This window comes from Palaemon carinicauda, chromosome 1 (assembly GCF_036898095.1).
Source record: "Palaemon carinicauda isolate YSFRI2023 chromosome 1, ASM3689809v2, whole genome shotgun sequence".
In the NCBI taxonomy this organism is placed as follows: domain Eukaryota; kingdom Metazoa; phylum Arthropoda; class Malacostraca; order Decapoda; family Palaemonidae; genus Palaemon; species Palaemon carinicauda.
In genome coordinates this window covers 286768368-286791440 of record NC_090725.1, presented here as the reverse complement: position 1 = coordinate 286791440, position 23073 = coordinate 286768368, and the positions used below count along the sequence as shown (strand labels likewise).

Below are 23073 nucleotides of genomic sequence, written 5' to 3'. Positions count from 1 at the left end.
CCCCCTCCCCCACCCGGCATGCCCAGGTGAGGGGGGGGGACGAAGTTAACAAAACAGAATTATAACATTATAATTATGCAACTGACTATGAATGTTCCAAGGATCACCGACCCCTGAAGGGACGTGAGCCCTGAGCTGAAAAGTTAAAACACAATTATATTCATAAAAATAATTGAGACAAATAACGAAATAGCGACTCGTCCTGAGAAGCTATCGTAGGCGTAGTATGGAGTAAGAGGTGAACGACCTCAAGAGAAGGGCCGGAATCCACGAAAGGCAACCATGGTGGCCTAGAAGTACAAGGCCGTGATCACGAAAAGATCGTGGTGGCCTAAGCCGGCGAACTCTAGCAGACGTACACAATACACACCGCACAACACCGAAAGCAAAGGAAACTTACATTTCCTATACACAAAAATATATATAAACATCAGTAATGTTTAAATATATCCAGAATAAGAAAAGGTAAGTTAAAAGACAAAACAATAATGGCCGTCAAGAGAGGATAAGAGCGGAGACCTCCGATCACTATGCGAGCCAAAAGTAAGGTGGAGTATTCTACGGTGTGTGTGTGAGGGGGAGGGGTAGCTAGCTACCCCTCCCTACGCCCCCGCTAACTAGAGGTGGGGTAGAAAACCCTCGTTAAAACTTTATGGCTCGTCATCGGCTGCGCCGAAGTAATCACCCCATGTAAATAGCGTGGTTTGTATTCAGTTACGGAACAAATGGATTTTTAATCTGGAATGGGGGGACAGCAGATTGCTGCCGGAGCAACAGGGAGATCGAAAACATGACAGATGCTTCATATCTCGAGATGCCTCATTGGTGGTCATAAGGGCAAAGCCTCCTGAAGGGAAGATGGAAAACATTTAGTTTTTTGAGGTAGTGTTGATATACATCAGCTTCCTGAACAAAGCAATAAGAACATCAGGGGAGTTTCATAGAAATAATAAATACACATTGTTTGGAGTGATTTACAAATTTGCGTTATATAGACAAGTAGTGAGGCACGTGAGGCCATTCGGCATTCAAGTGTAACTGGGGAGAAAACCCAGCATTTGCACTACGAAGTAAAAGTTTAAAGAGGATAGACAGCAAGAAGGAAGAAAGGAAGTAGGAACAGAAGTAAAGTGAAAGGATATAAAGAAATCACAGCTAAGCCCAAACGAAAAGCTGCAAAGACCCTTGAGTAACGACTGCAGTACAGTGTATGCACAATGCTTACAACTGCATATGACTGCATACAGTATGACTAGTGGAATGATATGAAACTAACTGAAAATGCACACATTATATATACAGTAAAATCAATACATATAGTACACAGCATTTCCCATTCTTTGCCTAATTTCAGGTTCAATCCTTATCAATATGGTATATAACAGTAGCAGTACTCCACAGACCTGACATTGCACTGTATATTTGTTTGTTAGCAAAAGTCGTCGTCGTCGGCGCCCACTCGTGTCCGAGTATTGGGTTCTGCCGTTAGCCATCAGCCTCCTATCAGAAGAAGGGTGGAGGAACCGACAGAATGCCAGTAGCTGGGTATATTGTTTTGGGTGGTCGTGGCTTTGCAACGGCCACGCTCACACACTTGGCCCACATCGTTTTCACCGCGGCTCATGACATATGAAACAGGCGGTTTCTCCGATGTTGGTTGCATCGGGCTGCCGGGTTCTTGTTATGTCAAGGCCCGCCTTGTTGCCTACCCGACAGGCATTGCCCTCTTCTGCCGGAGCTGGGAAGCTCCGCCGTTGGGGTCTTGTTTGGTTTGATTTTGGAGTTTTCCTTCTCCTAGCCTTTGCCTATCTTAAAATAAAGGAGAAGGCCTATAGGGGTCCAGTCTCTCAGAACTGGCCTTAGCGGTATGGTTGAGCCTGCCAGGGTGGATAAACTACCCCACCGCCATTGCCCAGCCCATCATTGAGACACTCAAGCCCCTCTACTGCAGCAAAGTGCTGGACCATCTAGTGGAATATGAAACTAACTGAAAATGCACACACATTATATATAAAGTATATCAATACATATAGTACACAGCATTTCACATTCTTTGCCTAATTTCAGGTTCAATCCTTATCAATATGGTATATAACAGTAGCAGTACTCCACAGACCTGACATTGCACTGTATATTTGTTTGTTAGCAAAAGTAGTCTTGAATCAAATACATATACTGGCAGTATAGGTGTAAATTCTGCCAATCATATCAGGGCTGTTAACTTCATCTCTTTTTTCCAAAGATCTGCTGATTGAGTCCACAATTTCCTGTTCCCACTAAATTTGGAAAAGTATTCTGCAAAAACCAAATGCTATAATGGTATACTATCACTAGCTATTGGGTCCTTTGGCTAGCCAGACAGTACTACATTGGATCCCTCTCTCTGACTACGGCTCATTCTTTCCACATTCTCCTCTGCCGTCATACACATGACAATTCTTCTCCACTCAAAGGGTTAACTACTGCACTGCCATTATTCATGTGGTTACTTTCCTCTTGGTAAGGGTAGAAGAGACTCTTTAGGTAAGCAGCTCTGCTAGGAGAAGGACAGTCTAAAATTAAACCTAGTCTTGGTCAATGTCATAGCCTCTGTACCATGGTCTTCCACTGTCTTGGGTTAGAGTTGATTTGCTTGAGGATACATTCACGCACACTGTTCTACCTTATTTCTCCTCTTGTTTTTTTTTAAGCTTTTATCGTTTATATATGAAAGATCTATTCTAATAATATTACTGTTCTTAAAATATTTCAACTGTTCATTACTTATATTGTAGTTTGTTTATTTCTTTGTTTCCTTTCCCACTGGGCTATTTTTCCTTGTTGGAGCTCTTGGGCTTATAGCATCTAGCTTTTCCAACTAGGGTTGTAGCTTAGCTAGTAATAATATAATAATAGTTTTTGAATACATAAAAATACATTAAAGGTAAAACAAAACACAAACTACTGATGATGTGAGGGATTCTATAAAACACAAATAAAAGGAATAAATATATATATACTACAGTATACAGGTATGACATTAAGGAAAACCATTCTTGTAGTAATGAAAAAGCTACATAATGATGCTAGAAAGTGGGCACTGGAGAAGGAATGATTTTATACAGTATCTGGAGGCGAGGCTAAAAAAGTGGAAGAGAGGACTAAAATTCATCATAAGCAAAATCAATCAAATGGTTACTGCAAAGGAAGCTAAGGTAAGATTAAGTGAGAAAAGTAGCCACATAGTAGTGGAAAAGGTGAAGGGGTGAAAACAGTACGTATTGGGTACCAAATGTAACAAATGGCATTAATTGATGATTACAAAATGCACATCAAAGATTTTCAATGACCAAAAGAAAGAGAATAGTTGACTCATGGATGATATAGAGTGAGAAAACTAGACCACTGGTACAGTAGAGAGGACAAACTCCTACTTTATACAGCTGAAACTTGGGCAATGACAAGGATAATGTTACAGTTCTTGAATAAGTTTAACCTTGAAATAATAGGATTCATGGGTGGAGTATTTTGAGACAGTTGTACAATATCATAAGTAAGGAATCAGTAGAGATATATGGTGTCAAGCTAGAGAAAATAGAGAGAACAGAGAGACAGAAAATCTGGACAAGGTACACGAAGGGAAGAGGAACAGTTAGTTGGAGAACTCAAAATATAGGAGTAGCAAGAAGAAAACCTGTAGGAAGGTCTAGAAAATCATGGGGTGAGGGAGGAGATAAAGATCTAGTCAAAACAGGAGTATGGGAACAATTCGTACACAACTAAGGACAGTTGGGAGAACTAATTTAATATCCAACCCTTCAAAAGGAAAGGTTAACATAAAAACATTGATGATGATGATGATGATGGCATTTAGATACAGTATAAACTAATCTTCAAAGATTTAGATTTGACAAATATCGGTCTAATTTTTATGCTTTTTTATGAATAAAAATCCAAGGACACCTAAATAAAAAGAAATTAAGAAAAGAAAAACTAATGGCAGAAGCAGAAATTTAATAGATTCACTATAAATTTTATACTACTTTTCATGCAAAAACAATTAATAAATATTGACAAATATAAACCTGTCCCTACATAAAGTTAAGACATCACATTTATTGAAAATTAAAAATAACAGAAACGCATATTAGGTAAATATATTGGGATAAAAAGCATTTGGTTACAAAAAATAAAACTTCAAAATAAATTACAATATTACAGTATTAAAAGCCCTTGACAAGGCTAAATAATTTTTCCTTTAATAAAGGGAAAATTTACACTAATAGTTTACAGTCAAGGCCATTATGAAAATATCCACATTTATATTTGCCACCATTTTAGTTCCAATTGCTGTAGTATGTTTACATTTGGTATTGACATACCTGTACAAATGTTTATCCCTTTGTGCCCATTCACAAAAGATTTATATGGAGACCACAGGAACTTTTATAAAATGCATCTCATTGTAGGGGAAGATCATTACTCTTTCTCTTATTAGCTATCAGTATTCTCATGACCTTCAAGTGATTTTATATTATGTTCATGGTCAGTTTATCATTAGTTATAACCCAAAAAACTTTTAAATAAAATATATATAAAGTAATTCATAGCTGTAAAAAGCAAAGTCCTTTAAGTAGAAAGATAATTTCGGTGCAAGCTCAAACAGTAGTTAAATTCGTTAACAAGGTAGTTAAGTAGTTAATAACAGGTGGTGCTTGCAGGCAAGAAGCCCTGGGAGCTCCACTACTTGTCGGAAGAGCCTCATTTTCGCTTTTTGGCTCGCGACTCAGAGGGGTGATTGAAAAGGGAAGTTTAACTTAAAGAACCCAGATGTTTGAAGCTAGGAAAAATATAAATTACTGTACTTTATAAATTTGTTATTTGTGGGATCAATTGTCCTTTAAATAAGGAGATTCACTGCTTGATGAGTCAAAAGTCAAACCAAAAAACTGGTTTGTTCTCTTTCTTGTCTGGTATGATACCGTACAAGAGCGAAAGAGAAGACTCCTACAACCTTCTATCCGTCTCTCTTGGGGATAAGTAGACTGATAGGACCTGGCCTGTACAAGATGAATTGTACATGGTCACTGAGGAAACTCTTTCCCTGAAGGGAAAATCAGTCAAGAAAAATATACTTGGTGAATGATGATTAATGAGATGGTATAAATCCCACCCTCTTCCATCTTGTTAGGGAAAATGAGGGAGATACTTCTTTAGCATCAAAGAATGGCACTCCAAAGTGTGACTTAACAGCATCAAGGTAGATCCAGCATGTAACATTTCGACAGCTTCATCTCCAAGAGAAGGGACAGAAAAATGAAGAAAAGCCAGTCATTCTACCATTCATTTCAGGCTTACATCTATCTTACCAGAGAAAATGCTTCCTGTCCCATGTGGGAGCTGCTCTAGCTACGCAACTACTTAAGCAGTCACCACAGGACCAAGCATAAAGGTGTCAAGTGGATATATTCCCATAAATAAAAGGCTGTGAAAGTGGTTTGGCAATTTTAAACCCCAGCCTTCAACACCTGGCCGACTGAAAGGATTCTCCTGAAGTACAGATTGTGTCAAGAAGCCAAAAAGAGATCATATTCATTAACACCTCTTTCTTGGTCTTGAAAGTGCTAACGAATAGTCACTGACAATCGAACCTGAGGTGTCAGGTCATCTTCAAATAGCACCATAGAGCCCTCACAGGACACAAAAGCATCTCCTTTCAATCGCCGTCCAACACTTCACGTAAAAAGAGGACAGAGAAGGTCTTGAATCAGGAGTTGTGAGCTAACATGTTCTGGGTTTTGGTCATAAAGCCTGGTTGACTACGCAAGAGGGACTATACAACTCGCCTACTCTCATTGGCGATAATAAGGCTAGAAACATGATAGTTTTGAGTGTCAGATCTCTGTTAGACGACCTTCTCAAAGGTCTCTACTGGGTATATGTAAGATTATACCAAAGGCTGAGCAGTAGCCTTTGACAGCCGTGACTGAGAGGAGCTTCTCTAGGTGAAGAATGACTATGAAATCAATGACCTGTGTTAGAGTTGCTCAGACTGGAGAAGTATCCCATATACAGTACGACACCAATCACAGAAGATGGCCCACTTTCCTTTGCAGACAGCTGCATAGGACCATCACAGGTCCCAAGACATCTCCTGTGCAGTGCCTCACAAAAAGCTTTTCCCTTAGAGGAGATGCTGGATAGCCTCCAACTGTGAAATTCTCACAACTTTACGTATTGGTGGACCATTGGGGTAGTTTTTCCTCAGGATGTCGGATAGAATTACCAACATATTGGGATACCACTCGGCATGAGGTTATCTGGAAGCCACCAGGGTCATCCTAATTCACAGTAGGTGATTAGCATCCAGATATGGCTGAACTGATAAAGGCACCTTTGAACACAGCCCATGGGTCTGGGACAGGGGAGAAAAAAACCAGGAGTTTCCTGTTTTACTCTCTGACAAACAGGTCGATCTCTGAAGAACGCCGCATGTCAAGAAGCCTCTCTACTACACAAGGATATAGGAACCACTCTAATGCTACATTCTGCCCCTGGCAACCGATCTTGTCCACTAATTCATACCTCTTGCTCTGAATATACCTGGCTGACAACAAGTTGAACATCACCAAGAAATGCATCCACTTCATCAGCTTGCAGAGAGGGCGACGCACAATTGTGTCTCCTTGCATGTTGATGTAAGCCACCACGGTGGTGGTGTTGTTCATCAACACTACTTAGTACCTCCTCAATTGTTTTGGGAATGCTTGCAGACCTAGGAAGGCTGTTTACATTCGAGGACATTGATGTACAGATGCATTTCTTCTTGTGACCAAAGACCTGAGACAACAAGGTCATTCAGGTGTGTGCCACACCTCTCCTTTGATGCATCCGAGAACAGTTGCAAGTTCAGAGAAGGGGAGTCGACTGAAACTCCCTTAGTGAAGTTTTCCTAGTTCAGGCAGTGGGTAAGATTGCCCAACCCTGCTATCCCACTGCAACAGGAAGGAACTGGGGATTCCTGGCAGTTAACCATTGATCTTTCACACACCACTGAAGAGATCTCTAGTGGAGGCGCAGGTGTGGTAAAAGTTTCTATGGTGAGGAAAGGTGGTCAAGAATACAGCCAACACTAAGCTGGAACTTCTTTCTTCAGCCAATATGATAGCGCATCTCCTTATGCTTGCTAATGTGAACTTTTGACAGATGTGCCAATCATTGAGATACATCAACAGATGTATCTCTTGCAAGTGGGCCCATGCTGCTACCAAGGTGAAAAGCTGGGGAGTCAAAATCCAATGCAGTCTTGCAATTGGTACAGTACTGTAGAGGGAGAAGTGGAGGTACTTTTGAGAGGACTGCTGCATGGGTAATTGAAAGTATGCATCCTTCAGGTCCACTGAAAGCATAATTTCCTTCTCTGATGGAACAGAGCAAGAACATACTGTTGCCATCATGAACTTAGTTTGTTAAACAAACTTGTTTGCTGGAGTGGCTGATGATCGGTCTCAAGACCCAGTTGACTTTTTCACTAGCAAGAGCCAACTGTTGAGGCTTGGAGGCTTGTCTTGAATGATATCGAGTGCATTCTTCTCCAACATCCCTTCCATCTCTGTCTAGAAGGCCAGGTCTTTTGACAATGTTGGAGGATTGGACGAGAACTCTATCATTACGTAAAAAATTGCACCGAAGGACTCTCATTGCGTAAGGTTTGGTCCCATGCCTCTGCAAGGTTGCCCAATGGCAAGAAAGGCAACCCCCTACTATCAGCAGTGGGAGAGGGGGAAAGCCTGCATCAGCCTTTCCCTCTCCTTCCATACTTCTCACTGCCACTCTTCCTGAAGAAACCAGGTTGTGGGGCTTGAAAGAGCTGTGCATGCACTGACTACTCTCTGGAAGAAGTTACGGGCCTGAATAGGCATGGGGCTTTTCCTCTCACCAAATACCGCAGACTTGGTCAAACCCGAGGGTTTGGCAGCAGCTATCTTCGAAGGGCTAGGGCCCTTGAAGGAGACTGCACACTGAATAAAGTAGTCCACAGAGGCAGTTCTCCACTTCTCCCCTACCGCCTGCACGCGACTCCTTAGGAGGAGAGATTTTGCTGCCTTCATGCAACTGCTCGGAAGGAGAAACGATAAACGATGCTGCCCACACTGAAGTGTTTCGAAGTGGCAGAGCTACCACTGGGCTAATGTGTTTTGAAAAATAGGAAAACAAGGCACCTTTTCAAAGCCCAGTTGTCTTGTTGATTTGCTGACCGATGTGCAAGAAAGATCACAACCTTCTTAACAGACCACACGACACCCTTACTTCTCCATACAGTAGACTCAGGGGTTGATAACCCCATTGACTTGGGGAATTGTCACCGCACCTGACCACTGGTCAACCTACGAAATAGCTTGGAGGGAGGCCATGACAGACAGTTTCAGGGCTGCCGACTAGGAAGCATTAAAAAACCTACCTTTTGCCTTGAGTCTTTCCCAGAGGAGTCCCACCATTAGTGCACACACCAAAAGGTCAACATGCACAGATGATGCAGCATTATCTGGTGTATAGAACATCTACCTCAAAAGTGGAAGGGGGGGAGGGGGCAAGATCCAATTTGCTTGGCTGGCCTCAAGAGGTTCTCAGATCCATTGATCTGATCATCAATTTGTTCCAGGGCTAAATCCCCAAGATATAATCAAGGCAATTCCAAGGATGGCCTCCAGCCTTGAAGGGCACTGAAGCGCCAGTCAAAAACCAAGCTTTTCTCTGAAGGTGGCGCCAAGGTAACCACCACTAATCTGATGAACTCAAGGATGCATGAAAGGACATCCACAAATGAACACTCTGACTCAGGATTGTTTGCCACCGTAGGCCCCAGTCCATGGGCAGGTTCCTAGGGGCAGCCAAATCCTGAGCATCCTCATACCTAGGTGGAGTAGAGGATGTGACTGGTTGCTCTGGTGATTCACTCCCCTGAGCACTAGCATGACCACTCTCCCTCAAGAACAGAACCATGAACATAAACAAGAGTCAAAGAAGGCCCAGGGAGGACAACAAAGGCGGGGAAAGAATCTCTGACACCGATCACAGGAAATATGGCAGTAACACCTATTGTACTCTTCCTTGTGTATTGGGGCAGCAGGATAGCCACAGCCCTGTGCATCGACTCAAAATTCTTGGTCTTCCATTGAAAATAAGTGTGCAACCAAAGCATCGAGGGGTTCTATCCTCTCAACTCAGTCTACTGAAGTATTACAGGATGAAGGAGGAGCAGGAGTCCACCATTCAGGTAGGAAGGATGATGGAACTGCCAAAGCTCTTCCATCAAAAGGGAAACAGTGTACAAAGCCATACACTCCTGCTCTGCCTGGCTCCCAGGGTAGCTGGGGACACTGGGTTATGGCCCCAGCCACATGCAATGGCTCAAGGAGGACGTAACACTGAGCCGTGGCCCTGGACTGCACAGGTGCCGTCCTACCCCGCAAAGTGTGGTGGTGTAATTTGAAACCCTTTCCTTACAACTGGACTTCTTCAACCTCTTCCTTTTCTTCTTCTTATTCATCTTAGAAGAATCAGAATAGGATGAGGAAGAGGAACGTACAGTACATGTTTCTTTTGCTTCCCGACTCCTACACCAGGCTCTGCAAGCAGATGAGTCAAGGTCTGAGAGACCAACCATGATGACACTCCACAGAGGAGAAGCCACGCAGATTCTTCCAACAGCAAGTACGTACAACACTAAGGAACACTGTCACAGAGGAGAAGAAAGGCACACTCAGAGCCCACGACACAACAACAGGAAGGGTCATAGGCACAGAAGGAGCATGGGTTACAAGACCCAGGGCCTCAAACCCCAGGCACAAGGGTCAGGGTAACAGGCACAGAAGGGGTGACTAATACAGGGGTGACTGAGTCAGAGGAGATGAATGGGGTAACTTGGAGCACCAGGCCATGATGCACTTTCGACCCCTGGGCAGACTTGCACCAGTCTCTAGGTGCCGGAGCTTCTTCCGCCGGCACGTGTCACCTTACAAGTCTTATCAGTACTTTTGGGTTTAAGGGGGGTATCACAGGGAACACAACCATGCTTTTCATCACTGGTGTCACCATGGAAGACTTTGGCACTAGGGATACCCCTGTAGAGGTATCCTTAACTACCAGCAGCTCCCTAAACAAAGTCAAGGAGGGCCTACCTGAAAGACATAAGCAGGCCCAAGCTTTCCTTAGGTCAAACATGTCGTCAGCAGTTTGCATAGAAACAGGTAAAGAGCCTCCAACCTTCAATGGGGTCGGTAAACTTTGTAGAAACTCCACACACCATCCAAACCTGAAAAGCCCACAGATGTAAATCAGAGGGCTCCTTACTCCAGAATTAGATATGAGGACTCCTTACTCCTGACGCATACTACCTAGGGACCGAGACAGGGGCGTATGCGCAGGGGCAGTGGCACCAGGCCCATTCACTGAGGAGACGGAAGAAACAAAAGACTTCTTCTCTATCTCCTTGGGTGTTGACAAGACAGGAGAAGGGCCTAGCTCTCTCCTTCCCCCTCAGGGCATATGCCTGCCACTGCACACAAGGCCACAATCTACACTCGAAACATGGGGATGATTACGAACAGTCATGGCCCCTACAAGAAGCAAGGAGAGTGGGAATCTACAGCTGGTTTATTCATAAATCAGCTACATTGTCCACCCCTTTCCCACCGAGTAGAAATCTCTTTCTTCACATCCACTAATGCTTTCAATAGCCAAGAAAAAGAAAATGAAAAAGTTTGGATAAGGATACGATACGTCTATGTCCATACTCATTGTATTGTGGCCGAAATTCAAAGAGAGGCTCTTTTGAAAGGCGGTGGGCTGGGGCTTCTCGCCAGTGCATACCACCTGTCATTAACTACCTCTTTAAAGAATCCAACAGTGTCTCAACTTGTGCTGAAGCCATCTTCCTATTTAAAGGATGAAAGATTTGTATATGCATAGGAACAAATATAAATTTTTTCCTATAAAAATCACAACTTATGATAGCCTACATTCGTGGCAGATGAGTTGTTCTGGATCCTCTGATCATTGCTAAAGAAAATAGTAGTAGACAAATAAGAGTAGATAGATCTGCACATGAACTCCTAAGATCCCCTTGTTTTCGGCAACTTACACATGGTTGACCATCTGGTACCAGTTTAGAAGTAATATACAGTTCTCTTGTGATAAAAGTTGGCTAACAAATAATAAAGAAAGACTCCCACTCAGAATATGAAAGAGTGATGTGTTTTGTAAATGTGTGTTTGTACGATTGAATGAGTCATGTTTGTATATGTTGAGATTATAACTTCTGTTTGGAGAGAGATTAACCCTTTTACCCCCAAAGGATGTACTGGTACGTTTCACAAAAGCCATCCCTTTACCCCCATGGACCTACCGGTACGTCCTTGCAAAAAAATGCTATAACATTTTTTTTTTTCAAATTTTTGACAATTTATTTAGAAAATTCAGGCATTTTCCAAGAGAATGAGACCAACCTGACCTCTCTATGACAAAAATTAAGGCTGTTAGAGCAATTAGAAAAAAATATACTGCAAAATATGCTGGGGAAAAAATAACCCCCTGGGGGTTAAGGGTTGGAAATTTCCAAATAGCCTGGGGGTAAAAGGGTTAATAATAAAAAAATACTATGGCATTGTCATGTACAGTAGTTTATATTGCTTTGTTCTTTGGTGCGCATATTCTTGTTAGCGGTAGCATGGGAACAGATGATAATGTTTAAACTTTATGAATGAAAGAAAAGGACACAGTAATTTTAGAGGAAATTAGTACATGAATAGAAAACAATTTAAGACATGATGATGCTAATACTGTTTTGTACAGTACTGTACATTTTTTTTTATCTTTGATGCTCATATATTGTATGCCAAACAAGCAGTCAGCTGATTGAATAAAATGCCACGGATTTTCAGGCCTTGCCTTCTTGCAAAATAATGGATATGCTGCAATACAGGTGCAGTACATATACTAATAACTATTTTGTATATTTAAAGAGGAAGGCCAAGGTTTGGGTGGATGGATGGAGTGAAGGAAGCTCTGGGTGATAGGAGGATAGATGTGAGAGAGGCAAGAGAGCGTGCTAGAAATAGGAATGAATGGCGAGCGATTGTGACGCAGTTCCGGTAGGCCCTGCTGCTGCCTCTGATGCCTTAGATGACCGCAGAGGTAGCAGCAGTAGGGGATTCAGCATTATGAAGCTTCATCTGTGGTGGATAATGTGGGAGGGTGGGCTGTGACGCCCTAGCAGTACCAGCTGAACTCGGTTGAGTCCCTTGTTAGGCTGGGAGGAACGTAGAGAGTAGAGGTCCCCTTTTTGTTTTTGTTTCTTTGTTGATGTCGGCTACCCCCCAAAATTGGGGGAAGTGCCTTGGTATATGTATGTATGTATATTTAATTACCACATCTTCAAAGAAATGTATAAGCACATATATGCTATAAATTAAGAAAATAAATTTCAGACCAATACTCCTAGCAATTTTGTTGACATAATCCATCTAGGAAATGTCATGATTAACATTTTGACTATGAGGGTAGATTGTTTAGTGACGAATTTGCTCACTGACGGAGTTGTTACCAACTAACCCTATCGTTAATGGGGAGTACCTTGTTTAAAAATTTATTTGACCTTTTTCAAATTTTTCACATTTTCTTCCCTTTTTTAAACACTTTTAAGCATTGCAAACATATCTTGCTTATATCATGGAAAATTTCAATCATTCCTCAACATAAAGCAATAAACTAGATTTATATGTTATAGTTTGGCCGTACCAAAACTTTAAGTTTAAATCTGTTATATTTTGGCCGTACCAAAACTTTAAGTTTAAATCTGTTATATTTTGGCCGTACCAAAACTTTAAGTTTAAATCTGTTATAGTTTGGCCGTACCAAAACTTTAAGTTTGAATCTGTTATATTTTGGCCGTACCAAAACTTTAAGTTTAAATCTGTTATAGTTTGGCCGTACCAAAACTTTAAGTTTAAATCTGTTATATTTTGGCCGTACCAAAACTTTAAGTTTAAATCTGTTATATTTTGGCCGTACCAAAACTTTAACTTTAAATCTGTTATATTTTGGCCGTACCAAAACTTTAAGTTTAAATCTGTTATATTTTGGCCGCACCAAAGTGCAGAAAAAAGTATCTATGCAGGTGTGTAAATTTTGCAACCCCCCACCAAAAGTCCTGAGCCTTACAAAACTAAACACAGTTGACTAGTTGCAGATCAACGAGTCATATTTCTAGGTGAAGATTAGAGTAAGTTAAAGAAGTTAGACAGTAAGTAAAAAGATCCTATGAAGAACAGATGAGCATTAATAGACAAAACAACATGGTTGAGGCTGAAGGGACACTGGAAACAAATTTTAATGGTTTTAAAGCCTCTGGTGAATGACAGAGGCAAGGGACAGCGACATTGCCCTGGCAAGCAGGACAAAGCCCAGGAGACTGACCATATATACGTATGATCTGCATCCAAGCCCCCTCTCCACCTAAGCTGGGATAAGAGAGGGCCAGGCAACGGTTGCTGATGACTCAGCAGGTAGACATATAGGCTTCACCAAAACCGCCATCTTTAGCTCACATGGATTGTAAGGTTGCAGCAACTAAAGGAACTAACGAGTCTGAGTGGGATTCGAAACCCAGTCTGGAGATCACCAGGCAGGGACATTACCAATAGGCCACTACAACCCTAAGGCTGTGCAATGTGCTGCAAGAGAATTTCTGACTTCCACTGGTAAGGAATATAATATACAGGCATTGAACAAGAAATAGAAATAAATTACAACTAAATATCCAATATTAAGCTACTTCAATAAAGCAACGATAAAGAATCATTAATACTAGTAAAATAAATAAAACAGCAGTATTCTAGGAGGACAGTCATTTAATTCTAAGAACCCACTTATGAAAATAAATATAAATTAAAGAGAGTAGGTAGCTCAGCAAAATGAAAAAATAAAAACAGACATGAAACCAATACAAAGGGAAGCAAGAAAAAATCAGACATGCTCTCAGACACAAACAGTATATACTTCTACATACTTACTATTAAGGTAAAATGATATACACAAAGAAAATCATACAGACACTAACTTTGTACACAAAATACACAGTACTTATTAGTCTAACTACCCTTCACTAATACCAAAAACCAAAACAAAAATGAAACTATAGGACATATTTGCTGGCATATAAGATGATTTTCTTTTTCAAGTAACGGGTTAAAACATCACCCTGAATTTTAGAGTGTGCTAAAGCAAAAATCCCCTCACCCAGCAAAGATGAAATCACCAGGGAAACTTGAACTAAAACAATTACCTTACACATGTAAAAACATCAAATTATTAAAAATTAATAGGATAATGATGCAATTACAGGAATCACTGTAATCTAATTAACTTATTTTATGTAACAGATATACAAAATGTGACTAGATGGCTACTGAACAACTTGGGACCTGAGGAGATCATGTGTATACCTACCTCTCTACTAGAAAAAATATTTTCTTTTTTTCAGGGACTTTAGTATCTATAGACCATTTCTTTTATCGAGGCAGATTTGCACCGACTCGCAGCGGTGCCCTTTTAGCTCGGAAAAGTTTCCTGATCGCTGATTGGTTAGAATTATCTCGTCCAACCAATCTGCGATCAGGAAACTTTTCCGAGCTAAAAGAGCACTGCTGCGAGTCGGTGCAAATCTGCATCGCTAAAAGAAATTGACTATAGTGGATGTCATCAACCACAAATGTAAACGAGAGATCAAACATAAGAGTTTATTGAGGGTCAAATCCATGATTAGAAGTGGGACTGCTGTCGAACAAGTTTTGTCTTACAACTATAAGACTAATAAGTCATAGGCAAAACTACTCTGTAGATATTTTACAGCCTTTTCACTAAAAGTAAGATAAATTAAACTTATATTATTTATCATTCTCAATTCTATAACTTTATTTACTATCACAAATAAAAATTCCTCATGACTTAAATGGTTTCATATGCTAGCTATAAATCTATGCAAAACTGGATCTCTCCAAGAATGAGGCTGGCCAGGTTGCCCATCTCTTTCTGAGCAGTCCAGATCTCTGAAGCTTTACCGTATGTATACTGTACAGAAAATTCTGTACACACAGCTATTTACATTTTTAGGTATAACTCTTAGAGAATTAGATGCAAACATATCTTATTAAAAATACTAATTCTTATGATGAATAATAAGTTAATATGTTCACCTCTTAATACCTATGAATGTTTTTCCTTTTGTGAAAATCCCTTTGCTAAAAATATTGAGTGAACACCTTAATCTCCAGTAAAATATCTCTCTACATATTTCATTACAGTATTATGACATGAAAAATAACAGCCTAAAGAATAATTAATTAACACATTAAGAACACTGAATAAAACATATTCGCTCAAACGAGAAAACTTACCTAATGAGCAGATATAAACTTATCTAATTTCATACATTTTCATAGCATTTGATCTTTTGAGTTTCTGAAATATATGGTATTCAGCACTCCGCATTTATCATCTGCTGAAAAAAATACGCAATACATTTTTTTTTATATTGCACATTCTCAAACAGTTTACAAAATTCTAACTATATATTTAATTTGGTTAAAACTCCAGCCTTTAAAAATTTTACCCTGAGTAATACCCTTAAGTAATGTGATAGACATTTGACTGATCATTTACAAAGTACTATTTAACCCTTTTACCCCCAAAGGAAGTACTGGTACGTTTCACAAAAGCCATCCCTTTACCACCATGGAGGTATGGGTACGTCTTTGCAAAAAAATGCTATAAAATTTTTCTTTTTCATATTTTTGATAATTTTTTGAGAAACTTCAGGCATTTTCCAAGAGAATGAGACCAACCTGACCTCTCTATGACAAAAATTAAGTCTGTTAGAGCAATTTAAAAAAAATATACTGCAAAATGTGCTGGGAAAAAAATAACCCCTTGGGGGTTAAGGGTTGGAAATTTCAAAATAGCCTGGGGGTAAAAGGATTAAGCCCTTAAATCTTTAGTGGCAAGAAATTTTATAGTGTGGCAATAGACTTAACATTAACCAACCTTGCTCTATGGGAAGAGCAACCTTGGCTCAATAATGTCTCTCCAGTCGAGTTCACTGATTTGCCCTTGCTCATCTTCAGTTAGGTCGACCTCCTCATCAAATGTCAAATCAACTTCTTCTACGCCGTCTTCATCTTTAATGCTGGCGACAGATTCTTCCTTTTTCTTGGCAGTTTCTGTAAACAAAGAAAATTTCATTTAAAGAAATTACCAGGATGCTAATAGTAATATAAGAACACAAAAGCAAATCGTAACATAAAAAGCTACTTCTTTACAGTATGGTGTATGATTTCAGCAATTACTTGTTAGTAATTTTATGGTACATTTATAAACAAAGTAAGAGATATTCATGAGTTTGAAAATGACAAATTCGGAGATAATTTGTATTTTTCCTAACCATACAAACCTTAGCAATTTACATGGGGTATTACTTTCGGCGTAGCTGAATGACGAGCCATTAGATTCTTAACGAAGGTTAACTACCGTCTCCCTAGTTAGCGAGGAGGTAGGGAAGGGGTAGCTAGCTACCCATCCCCCCTCACACACCGGTGAACTGATTCCCTTCGCTTAGAGGTAGGACTTCACGGGGGACAGGGCTGGCGGGCAAGTATGTGTAAATAGCTAAGGTTTGTATGATTAGGAAAAATACAAATTATCTCCGAATTTGTAATTTGTTCCGTAACCGAAATACAAACCACGCTATTTACATGGGGTGACTTAACCCTTATGTAGGGTGGTAAGTCCCAGCATTACTGGCTTTGGCTTTGCCCGGGGACTCAGGATCCGAGTGTGTAGCACTTGAGATAAGGAGTCCCTGCAACTCGCAAGTTCCTTGCTCCGCAAGGAATGTGCGGCCTACATAAGCTTGTGTGTGAAGGAAAGAAGTGTGACTTGTCTTAGGAAGTTGACCTGAAGTCCTTTAGATGGAATTCTAGGCTAGGACGTTCCCAATACCATCTCGTCAGGATATGGGGGACGCGACGGTATTATTCAGTACTAGGAACACAAGGAAGCATGGTTTACCTGCAAAGGTTTGAGGTCAGCTGTGCAGAGAACCCAGGATGCTGCTTTCCTCAAGAGAGGGGAGGTTGAAGAAAAGAGTAAGGGCCAGACATACTTTTTCATTCATGCAGACTAAAACCGGGTAACAATGCCCTCAACCTTCTGCTACTTGTCCATTAAGGAGCCTGAGGTTAGACCAGCTGTTGTGCAGCCACCACAGGGCCGATAGAGAACGTATCGAGCCTCCTGTGGGTCACATCCTGCAGGTAGTGGGCTGTGAAGGTCGTTTGACGCTTCCACAGCCCAGCTCGTAGAACTTGCGTCACTGAGAAGTTTCTCTTGAATGCCAGGGACGTAGCGATGCCTCTGACATCGTGTGCTCTAGGGCGACGTGACGGAGGAGGGTCTGGATTCAAGGAATGGTGGATGACCCTGTGAATCCAAGCTGAGATGGTGTTCTTAGTGACCCTCCTCTTCATCCTTCCTGTGCTCACAAACATGGCTTGCACTCGAGGACGAACTGCAGCTGTTCTCTTAAGATAGAGCCTCAGACTCCTTACTGGGCATAATAGGAGATGGTCTGGGTCATCTGCTACAGAACGGAGACTCGAAATCCTGAAGGAGTCGAATCGTGGGTCCGGCACTCCAGGATTCTGAGTCTTAGCAACAAACTCAGGGACAAACCCGAACGTTACCTCCCCCCCTCCCCTTGAATGGGCGACGTCGTACGAGAGACCATTACGTTCACTGACTCGCTTGGCTGAGGCCAGAGCGAGTAGGAACACAGTTTTCAAAGTCAGGTGACGATTAGAAGCCTGGCGTAATGGTTTGAACGGAGGTCTCTTAAGAGACCTGAGGACACGAACCATGTTCCATGGAGGAGGTCTCACTTCCGACTGAGGGCAGGTAAGCTTGTAGCTTTGTATGAGTAGAGAAAGTTCCAGCAAGGAGGAAATGTCTATTCCTTTCAGCCTGAAGGCCAGGCTTAAGGCTGAGCGATAGCCTTTCACCGCCGAGACCGAAAGGCGCATTTCTTCCCCCAAATATACAAGAAACTCCGCTACTGCTAGAATAGTGGCATCGAGGGGAGAGAAACCCCTTCCACGAAACCAACCACAGAAGACTCTCCACTTCGCCTGGTAGACCCCTGCAGATGACTTTCACAGGTGTCGAGACATCCTCTCCGCAACTTGTTGCGAAAAGCCTCTCTCTGTGAGGAGATGCTGGATAGTCTCCAGGCGTGAAGCCAAAGCGATGCTACGGCTTTGTGGAAGATGTTGCAGTGTGGTTGCTTGAGTAGTTCGTGTCGTGGAGGAAGCTCTTTTGGGAGTTCAGTCAGGAGCTGCAGAAGGTCCGGGAACCACTCTGCATGATGTCATGGCGGAGATATTAAGGTCATTGACAGGTTGACCGATAGTCTGGTCTTGTTGAGCACCCCTCTCATCAGGCAGAATGGTAGGAAGGTGGAAACGTCGATGTTGTCCCACCGTTGTTGGAAGGCATCCTGCCAGAGTGCCTTGGGGTCCAGGACTGGGGAACAGTACAGCGGAAGCTTGAAGTTCAAGGCCGTCGCGAACAGGTCCACCGTCGGGGAACCCCACAAAGTCAGGACTTTGCTGGCTACTAGAGGATCCAAAGACCACTCGATACTCACTATCTGCGATGCTCTGCTCAGACTGTCAGCGAGCACCTTCCTCTTGCCCGGAATGAAGCGAGCCGATAGTGGAATCAAGTGGACTTCAGTCCTTCTAAGTACCTTTACTGCAAGATGGGATAGCTGTTGTGAAAGGTACCTCCCTGCTTGTTGATGTAAGCCCCTACCGTGGTGTTGTCGCTCATCACCACCATGGAGTGACCCGCCAAGATCCGTTGGAACTGTTGAAGTGCCAGATATACGGCATTCATTTCTAGCAGATTTATGTGGAGGCACTTTTCTGATTCTGACCATAGGCCAGAGATCCTGTGGTTCAGAATGTGGGCCCCCCAACCTTCTTTTGAAGCGTACGAGAACAGCATCAATATCTGGGGGGAGGATGAGAAGATCCACTCCCTTTCGTATTCGTAGGTTTGGGTCCGTCACCCACCACTGAAGGTCCGTCCGTTCCGCAGGATCCATAGGGACCAAAATGTTCGGGGAATCGTGGCCTTGATTTCACCGGGACTTGAGCCGCCATTGCAGGGATCTCATCCTGAGGCCGCTGTTTGGAACCAGACAGGCCAAGGAGGAAAGATAACCTAGGAGACGTAACCACGATTGGGCTGGAAGCTCTTCTCGTCTGAGGAAAGGATCTGCAACATTCCTCAGCCTTGCTATACTGTCGTCTGATGGAAAGGCTTTGTGGAGATTGGTGTCCAATATCATGCCTAGATATACCAGTCGTTGAGATGGAAGCAGAGAAGACTTCTTGAGATTTACCATGATCCCTAGATCTTGGCAAAGTCCCAGAAGCTTGTCTCGGTGTTGAAGAAGGGTCGACTCCGAGTCTGCCAGGATCAGCCAGTCGTCCAGATAACGGAGGAGACGGATGCCGATCCTGTGTGCCCACGAAGATATTAGGGTGAACACTCTGGTGAATACCTAGGGTGCTGTGGAGAGACTGAAACACAGCACCTTGAACTGGTAAATCTTGTTGTCTAGGCTGAATCTCAAGTACTTCCTGGAAGACGGATGGATTGGGATCTGGAAGTACGCATCCTTCAGATCCAGTGTACACATGAAGCCTTGCGGTCTCACTGCAAGTCTGACCGTGTCTGCTGTTTCCATGCTGAACGGAGTTTGTTTGACAAACTTGTTCAGGGCTGAGAGGTCGATGACGGGTCTCCAGCCTCCAGACGCCTTCTTTACAAGAAAGAGTCGACTGAAGAAGCCTGGGGAGCCGTTGACGACCTCCTGGAGGGCATCCTTCTTGAGCATGGTCTCGACTTCTGCCCGAAGGGCTAGCCCCTTACCGATCCCATGGCATAGGAGCTCATCGACACTGGATTCGCTGTCAGGGGAGGAAGAGATGTTATGAACGGGACGCGATATCCCTGACTGATCACGGAGATCGTCCAGGAATCGGCCTCAAGTTGCTGCCACCTGAATGCGCAACTTTGCAGGCATGGTGAACATGCAGGGGGATTACCAATCCTAGTGTTTGCGGCCTCAGCCGCTCCCTTTAGGATTCTTGCCTCCCCTGGAGGACTTTCCACTCTTCTTGTCTTTGACAGAAAAGGGCTGCTGTTTGGACACCTTCGTCTTTGCAGCCACTGCCGGTTTCGTCGACTTGGACTGGCGAGGTTGTTGGGGTGCTGGAGGTTTGTAGGGCTTAGATGTAAGAGCCCTTTGGAGGAGGGAATCGTGGTTCGATTTCCTCCACCTCTCAGCTGCCTGTTCCACATCCTTGGGCTCAAACAGGCTCTTTCCTAGGATGTTAGAGTGTCTGAGCTTGCAGACATCCACGGCTGGGACCTTCGAGTGGAACCTCTCGGTCACCGCATCACGTCGTTTCAAGATCGAGTTTGCCCACAAGTTCGAAACTTGGTGGGCCAAAAACTCTATGGTACATGTGCCCGAGAGGAGGAAGGTCTCCAGGGCCTTCCTGGTGCTCTCCTTGGACAGATCCTCGGATCGCAGCAGGATGCCCAGAGACCCTAGCCAGACATCCAGCCATGAAGTGGCCTGCATGGCACACTTTGCGACCTTCTCCTGACTCAGGATCTCTGTAGCCGAGAATGTCACCTGCCGGTTGGAGAGTCTCTCAAGAGAGACTCCCCTGGTAAGCTCTTCCACGGAGTGGTGTAGCAAGAGAGCTAAACAAGACTCCTCCATGATCTCAAAGTACCTCCTCTGTTGGACGCGAGGAGGTGGGAGGAGCTTGTTACCAGCAGAGGAACGGCTGGAGGAGGCGAGCTCCGAAAGCTGGCCCTCAACCTTATCTCTGGCACTCTTATTATTATTATTATTATTATTATTATTATTATTATTATTATTATTATTATTATTATTATTATTATTATTATTATTATTATCCAAGCTACAACCCCACTTGGAAAAGCAAGATGCTACAAGCCCACGGGCTCCAATACGGAAAAATAGCCCAGTGAGGAAAGGAAATAAGGAAATAAATAAATGAAGAGAACAAATTAACAATAAATCAATCTAAAATCAGTAACAACGTCAAAACAGACATGTCATATATAAACTATTAACAACATCAAAAACAAATATGTCATAAATAAACTATAAAAAGACTCATGTCCGCCTGGTCCACAAAAAAAGCATTTGCTCCAACTTTGAACTTTTGAAGTTCTACTGATTCAACCACCCGATTAGGAAGATCATTCCACAACTTGGTAACAGCTGGAATAAAACTTCTAGAGTACTGCGTGGTATTGAGCCTCGTGATGGAGAAGGCCTGGCTATTAGAATTAACTGCCTGCCTAGTATTACAAACAGGATAGAATTGTCCAGGGAGATCTGAATGTAAAGGATGGTCAGAGTTATGAAAAATCTTATGCAACATGCATAATGAACTAATTGAACGACGGTGCCAGAGATTAATATCTAGATCAGGAATAAGAAATTTAATAGACTGTGAGTTTCTGTCCAACAAATTAAGATGAGAATCAGCAGCTGAACACCAGACAGGAGAACAATACTCAAAACAAGGTAGAATTAAAGAATTAAAACACTTCAGAATAGATTGATCACCGAAAATCTTGAAAGACTTTCTCAATAAGCCTATTTTTTGTGCAATTGAAGAAGACACAGACCTTATATGTTTCTCAAAAGTAAATTTACTGTCGAGAATCAGACCTAAAATTTTGAAAGAGTCATATATATTTAAAGAAACATTATCAATACTGAGATCCGGATGTTGAGGAGCCACCGTCCTTGACCTACTTACAATCATACTTTGAGTTTTGTTAGGATTCAACTTCATACCCCATAATTTGCACCATGCACTAATTCTAGCTAAATCTCTATCAAGGGATTCACCAACCCTAGATCTACATTCAGGGGATGGAATTGATGCAAAGAGAGTAGCATCATCTGCATATGCAACAAGCTTGTTTTCTAGGCCAAACCACATGTCATGTGTATATAGTATGAAAAGTACTGGGCCAAGAACACTACCCTGTGGAACACCGGATATCACATTCCTATAATCACTATGGTCCCCATCAACAACAACTCTTTTGAGATCTATTACTTAAAAAATCAATAATAATGCTAAGAAACGACCGACCCACTCCCAACTGTTTCAGTTTGAAAACAAGGGCCTCATGATTAACACGGTCAAAGGCAGCACTAAAATCAAGGCCAATCATACGAACTTCCCGACCACAATCAAGGGATTTCTGTACAGCATTGGAGATTGTAAGAAGGGCATCACATGCTCCAAGGCCTTTACGAAAACCAAATTGCAAACTAGGGAGTAGATGATTACCTTCAGCAAACCTATTAAGACGTTTTGCCAGAAGACGTTCAAAAACTTTAAATAATATGGGAGTTATGGAAATTGGGCGGTAATCAGTGGGATTTGAGCTACCACAAACACATTTACATTGAGGAGTAACATTACCAATTCTCCAACTAGTGCTAAAATCTCCTCTTCTTGCTAACGTGCGCAAAATAACAGATAACTTTGGAGCTAAGAAATCTGCTGTCTTTATAAAAAACAAAGGAAAAAACGGATTTTGAGCGAAGCGGAAAATCTATTTTTGGGTGAGATAGCCATGGCGTCCTGATGGAAGGTTCCTTTTTGGTAGCTTCCTTGGGTAAATAACTACTAAGATATTCCCAGAGAATTTAACCACAGGTTATCACAGAATTCTAACTTCTGGAGCGAGTATCCTAAAGGTTTCCCTTTTAAGACATCGTATATCAACAGGGGACGCATGTATTAACGCGCCACATAGCTATCTACACCCCGAACAGAGTTAATGCTTCGGTGTGTAAGGGCTGAGAATAGCTGGGAGCCGTTCCATAGCTAATCTCATTCGTGG

The 23073-nt window shown here is 42.3% G+C and overlaps 1 protein-coding gene across 5 annotated transcripts in view; it reads right to left on the bottom strand.

Moving 5' to 3' along the window:
• Positions 1-23073, bottom strand: part of LOC137657444 (uro-adherence factor A-like) — a 115029-nt gene that overhangs the window by 8252 nt on the left and 83704 nt on the right. The window contains exons 5-6 of one of the 5 annotated variants that reach the window (XR_011047143.1): positions 16081-16256; positions 15435-15538 (exon numbers count right to left, since the gene is read on the bottom strand). Coding sequence is in view for 3 of the 5 variants with exons in the window: in XM_068391793.1 (XP_068247894.1) it covers positions 16087-16256 (170 nt within the window). In the remaining 2 variants the exon portion in view is untranslated. Of the gene's footprint in view, positions 1-14673; positions 16257-23073 lie in introns of those variants that run through there. The other 4 variants (XM_068391790.1, XR_011047142.1, XM_068391793.1 and 1 more) reach the window with 4 other exon arrangements.